This window comes from Gavialis gangeticus, unplaced genomic scaffold (assembly GCF_001723915.1).
Source record: "Gavialis gangeticus isolate Ggan-Ray unplaced genomic scaffold, GavGan_comp1, whole genome shotgun sequence".
In the NCBI taxonomy this organism is placed as follows: domain Eukaryota; kingdom Metazoa; phylum Chordata; order Crocodylia; family Gavialidae; genus Gavialis; species Gavialis gangeticus.
The window spans coordinates 26,241,031-26,247,462 of NW_017729008.1; the positions used below are offsets into that span (position 1 = coordinate 26,241,031).

General features: G+C 40.0%; 1 protein-coding gene across 1 annotated transcript in view; it reads right to left on the reverse strand.

Annotated features, from left to right (window-relative positions):
* Window positions 1-4,124, reverse strand: part of SEMA3E (semaphorin 3E) — a 267,502-nt gene extending 263,378 nt beyond the window's left edge. Inside the window, exon 1 of the mRNA XM_019509507.1 lies at window positions 3,414-4,124. Within this exon, the coding sequence (XP_019365052.1) occupies window positions 3,414-3,528 (115 nt within the window). The 5' untranslated portion in view covers window positions 3,529-4,124. The remainder of the gene's footprint in view (window positions 1-3,413) is intronic.
* Between the last annotated feature and the right edge of the window lie 2,308 nt (window positions 4,125-6,432).

The following is a 6,432-nucleotide window of genomic DNA, read 5'->3' on the forward strand; positions in this document are numbered from 1 at the left end:
CTGCTCTTTAGAGCAGACAGCACAGCCCAGCCCAGGCTGCCAAACATGCTGGGATGCTGGGGGACTCTGATTTAACTTGAACCAGGAAAGGGTCTGGGACTAAACCAGTTTGACCCAAATCAGTTAAGTTTCATACTTCATTCAACCAGGTTTATCTTAAACCAGTTTCAACCATCTTGAAACTGGTTTATGTGCACTAAGCTTCTGTTCTGTTACAGGTTTAAACCAGTTTATGATCATTTAAACCAGACTGTGTGCAACTTTTGTCCCTAGCCCATATGTTTAGGCAACTGGAAGACTGATTCTGCTTCCCATTTACGTCAGTAGTACAGCTCTCATTGGCTTGCGTTAGAGCAGGACCAGGTCTTCTGTAAACTGAACTGGAGGCATCAGCTTCCTAAAAAACAGGTCTTCACCTTATCAAAAATCACCATTACAGTTTAGATTAGCCTGACAGGTTTACTAGCAGTTCAAGAATGTAGGGCCCGGATGAACTCCCAAGTGTTCATATACGCGTTAGTGAAGGTTGCACAATCTACCCCTTTTTGGATAGAAATACCGCAGTGCCTATGCTAATTAAGGTCACCTCTCTGAGTTAGGGCTGAGATATGAGGCTGCTGGTGTGATAAGTTCAGATAAGTTTTCACTGCCATAGGTCTTTAGAGAAATAAAGAATCTACTGCTCCTGACCAAATCGGCATCCTTGAAAGAAATATATATATTTTATATATAAAAATAAACTCTTCTAGAAGTTCTAGTTTGTGGAAACCTCCTTTGTGATGATCTGAAGTACAAACCTGTGTTTTAAAAGAGGTAAGTTTAAAACACTACCTGTATGCCGTAAATGGCTCATGCCCTAAACCTCCTCTTACTTATAAGCTCTCCAACCTTTTATATAATCAACCATCCTATATTATGCTAAGTCCTATCCACAGTTACAAACCAAACATTGTGGCAAAGGCAATGTTCAGTTATATTATTCAGTGTCTGCTTACATTTTATAGCTGACAATTGCATAATAAACGTAAGTATGTCGACTCTGTCATCTATACCAAAACGGCAACTCAATCTAAAGGGTCAATTGTCTTTGCAAAGAAGGTGTGCTGCAATTTCTTCATAATTCCCCTACTGCCTTCTTGGTACCCAGAGCAACATCCCTCTGAAGTATACAATTAAACCCGGAGACCCCTCCTGCTGTTCATGTTTGCTAAGTGAATAGAGCCAGGACATGTACCTATTGTCTTCCTGCTTGCATGCTACAGTCTTTTCACTAGTTGACTAACAATGGCTGTTCCCAGGGCACCAGCAGGTATGCCACTTCTAACTTTTAGTTTTCAATATGTATACAGGGACCCGTGACAATGCAGCTTGTAAAATGATTCAGAATGCATGCATGTGTAAAGTGTTATTTCTTAAAGAATAAGACGGGGTGGGGATAGGTATGCTCAGGTCGGGAGGCAGATTCTGAACTTTGCCTAAGGGCAAAGTTTGTGTCTCAGTGAGGTTGTGAGAATACATGTCATCTAACTTCAGTGGAGGCAGGGTTTTGCCCTTGGGGAGAAAGTGGCTTTTTTTTTGTTGTTTTAGTTTTTTTAAAAGTGTCACTGAGTTATGATGTGCTATGACCAAATTACAGGCTCCCTGCTGAGAAATGAAAGTAGCATGCAGTAAAATGCACACTGTTTCTAACCAGCGGGAAAAAAACAATTACCCCAACAAGTGAGAGCAGAAGCAGTTAATACTTGCAGCATGATAACAGAGAGCTTGCCAAAACTAGCAGCTAATCCAATGCCCTGAAGTAGCATAATAATATATCTATTTATCTCATTCACTGTGGCTTTTTCTTCTTCCCAGCCCCATCACAAGCCAACAAATATCTATAATAATTATTGTATTTCTAATTATACCTACCAAGAAATGAACATTAAAATACTGGTACATTGCTTCCAGCAGAGAGGAAATCCATACTGCAGGATAAAGTCAGCACTTATCATAGTGGTTAACACTGAAAATTGTGTGTGAAAAAAAACAGAGTCTCTTATATAAAACTAGGATCGATTCAATTCATTCAACGGTGCTAATCAGTGACTCAATTACATATAGTTCCTTAAGATAAATCTTTCTTCCTTTAAACAGTGTTTCAGTGGTCTATAAAAAATATCCACCTCTATTAGCCATCTAACAAGCCATCCAGACTAATGATCCTTTTCTGCTTTTCCTTTCTTTCTCCCATAACTGGTAATTCAGCATGCTATATAAAACACCACTAAATCATATTTAGCCTCATGCTACTTTGAGCTCTGTACAATGTGTAGTTGTAGTTTGATGCTAGCACATTTTTAAACAGTTTTTATAATGCATTTCACACTGATGCAGCCTAGTTGCCAGCATTATTAACAACAGAAAATTTCCCCAAGTATACTTTTTCTTCAACACCTGCTAAGTCAGCAAAGGAGAATGTATTGCTTTATCCTCGTACAAGAAGCAATACCAAATATTACTCTGTGCCAGATTATGGTATACCGTGCACACATGGGCTTCTACAAGAAGTGACTGCTATATATTTTCTAAATGCACAATCTCTTAATATGTGGGTAGCTGTAGAGAATTATAATTGCACGGATGAGCACAGGTAGTCGTATACAAAAGGCTACAGTCCAATAGAGAAATGGGGGGAAGGCAATTTTAGCATTATACAATCCTATTACTTCAGGGCATACTTTGCCTCACATTTTGTGGTTAAGGAAGAGGGATTCAAGCTTCACATAAGCTATAGCTAAAGCTAAAGAGTAGGAGTGCTGTACACACACATTTCAGAATAAAATGACATTTTTTTCCTTGGGCAATTCAGTTGAACTGGAAGCAGACTTATGCTGGCAGTTAGTCATTTTAATTATAGTGTGATGACACTTGCCAGTTTAGAAGATGATTCATCTGGCTGCATAGGAATTCAGTCTTTTTCCCCCTGTTCTATTCATGAGCTATTTTCAAAAGTACAAAGTATAAAATCAGGCATTTAATCGCTTAGGACTTACCTGGTGGAAGACTTAGCATATCATAAGCTTTTCAGTAATAGTGTGTGTTATCTATTGAACGTCCACTTTGTTAAACAGTAGTCTTTACAGAATACAAAGAATAAAAGGCAACAGAGGGGCACTCCAGTTTAATACACTTTCAGGGCAAATATATAGATTGCATTAAATCAGTAGAAATGCAGTATACCTTGCTTCATGTAGCAGATTAAAATGTACCCTTTAAATACAGGCAAAATTAATCATACATTTCTGAATAGGATTATTTCATTCGGTCAAATTCAGCCTTTGTGCTGTAATTCCAGCAAAGTCAAAGAAGTTATATTAGAGATGAATTTGACACAAAGTCTTAAAAAAAAAAAACCTGACACACTGACCTACCTTTATGTGACAGACGTAACCTTGGCTGCCTTGTATCTGTTGCATGACATCCAGTAGGTAACTCTAGTAACAAGCCACATAGTGCCAGGATTAAAAGGTTCTTGGCAGATACCATGCTGCCCAAGAGCAAATTCTTGTGCTTCTTTACTTAAGGGTTGATTTGTTTTTGTTTTTGGTTTTTTAAACTGCAAGTTCCACTTCTGCCTTCTCAGGACAGTTAAATCTTTCTCTGGTCAGTTGGTGGGGATCTCGATGAGAAATGCAGTTTCTCAGATTTCCATGTGTCAGGCTTTGCAAAGGTCCTGACAAATATTCTCTCCCAAGGACAATTGTTTATACACTGCGAGGACATTCCAAGGCGTTATTCTGCAGTGTTGTGTCTTGAGCTCTCTTTAGTAACTCTGCCAGTGGATTCAGGAAGAAGCTGTATTCAGTCTCTCCTGCAAGGCAATTCATTCAGGAAAGAAAAAAAAAAAAACCCTCCTCCTTGGTGCTCTTCAGAACTCAGCCCCTTGCTCTGACTTGCCAAACAGCTAGTTTTAATTCACCTTTCACCTTTGCTAATTAAAAACAAGAAGTGCCATTCCCTCCTGGATTTGCAGGATCCACCCAGCAGGGATGCCGGGCTGTCAGACTGCTGTATTTACTGGGAAAGTTCAGGGAGGGTTGAGGCAACATACAGTACTTGCTGCTTCTAGGAAGTGTTTCTGATCCACGTGCTGCATCTTGATCCTCCCGGTTACTTACTGGTCTTATATTCTAAGACATCAGGAGAGGGCTCAGAAGTTCCTCTTGCCTTTCATTTTCAAAACTATGTATTTTAAAAGGCTTTTTAGTTTTTGTTTCCAATGCCGGTAAAGTGTAGGATTAGGTTAACATTAACTACTTGAGTACATTAGCATTTAGACTCAATAAATGATAAGTCAGCACATAGTTTTCATACTACCTTGTTTTTAGAGATATCTTTACATTTTTTCCACCCCCAGCATATATTTATATCCAATTATGTCTCTAGATTTTATTTACTTTACATATGATATAAGAAGCTGATGTCACAAGACATTTATACCTGTGAGTTAAACCACTTATGTGAGTAAAAATGGCTTCAGTATTAGATCTTAGGTTAGACTTATATAAAGTAATTTTATTGCTGGGGGGGCCGGTTGGCGGAGGGGGGGGTAAGGGGTAATGCTAAAACAATATAAATTCTAACTCTTTACCAGTCACCTCTTAAACTGTAGTTGACAATACCACTGTCAAAAGTTAGTCTTTTTATACATAAAGAGGTTTTATTTACATCTGGAATATATTTTTGAGGGAGTACCCCTAGTGACATTTTTCCATAGTTGAGGTCATCTATCTGCATTAACATTTGTGCTTTTCTGAGAATTTTTCAAGACTTTCTTATCATGCATCTTATGGGATGAGGATAGTAACCTTATGCTCACTTGCCATTACAGAACCTATTCCTTTATACAGATGTAAGAATTAAGATAACCAAACACTGTGGAAAATAAAGTGTCAAGATGAGGTTTTGGGTCAGCAAAGGGGAATGCTGTGTGGATAGGAAGATCCAACAGGAATTTAGTAGAGATCCATGAAAAGCTGAATATAACAAATGTTGTAAAATCTCGATGATTTCAGTAAGCAAAACACATGGTTACGATACTAGAAGATGGGCTCAAAGGCTAGGGACAGACATTTAAATGCCTGAGCCTGAATTGATTCAATCTTTGCAGGTTAGTCTAACCCGGCTAGCTAAATCAGTTTTGTAACCAGACAGACATCCCAGAAATGCAGGCCTGTGCCTGCTGTAGCTCAGGCTAGAAGCCAGGGGGCACTAGAGCAGCCCTTCCATCTTTTGCAAAGAGCTGAGCTGAGGTCCCAGCAGGATGCTTTGATTAGGGAGGGGTTCCCCCTTCCGAGCAGCCCAGCAGGGAACTGATAACAGTATTTATCACCCCTAACTCAATGTTTATCACCCCATTAAGCAAACAAAAGAGGGACATTACCAGCCACCTGGCGATTCTGCCTTTGTCCTGTCTGCCACAGCATAGACCATAGCCAGCATGTGGTCTGCTAGCTAATTCTGAGATGTCTAAGGCAGTGGTCTCCAAACTTTTTTGATCGTGCACCACATCCGTAAAAATTTTTGACCAAGCACCCCCAATATATGTATATTTATATAAATATAAATAGAAGTTCTCATATTTTCTTCCCGCACCCAGTGGATTGTCTTGCACACCCCCTGGGGTGTGCACACCCCACTTTGGAGACCACTGGTCTAAGGCAGAGGGGAGAGGGGAATCCCTGCTTAGCAGGGAGTGCTGAGGCAGACGCCTGCAGTCTTTGCTGAGCTCCAGCCAGGGAGCAGAGGGGAGGGGCCAGCTCTTCTGTGGAGTAGAGAGCCCCACACAGCCCAGAGAGCATGCTGGGATCCTGGGGGTGTCTGGCTTAACTTAAACCAGCAAGGGGTCTGGGACAGACATTGCATAAACCGGTTTGACCCAAAGCAGTTAAGTCTACATTCAACCAGCTTTATCTCAAACCAATTTCAGCCATTTTCAAACCGGTTTATGTGCACTGAACATCTGTTCTGTTCCTGGTTTAAACCAGTTTCTGATCACTTAAACTGGTTAATGTGTAATGTCTGAGTCTGCTGAGTCTGAGTCTGCTGTGTAATCTGCTGAAATCTGCTGAGTCCCATGCTGCTGTGGCTACATCAGGTATGTCTACATAGGTTCCTGCCACATCAGTGACTAAGATAATAGGTGTCCTTAGGGGCAATCAACCCAAAATACATGGGTTTACTATATGTATGTTATACCTATCCCAAAGTCATGCTCAGGATTAGTCCAGGTGGTAGGTTCTTACAGCTAAAATATGTATATGACCCTGATTCACTACCTACGGATTTAAGTGAAATTTAGATGTAGCCTGATGAATTTCCATTACTGCATTTATGTATTTCCTAAATTACTACCATTATAGAAGACTTGTGCTTTTGTCATACAAAGTT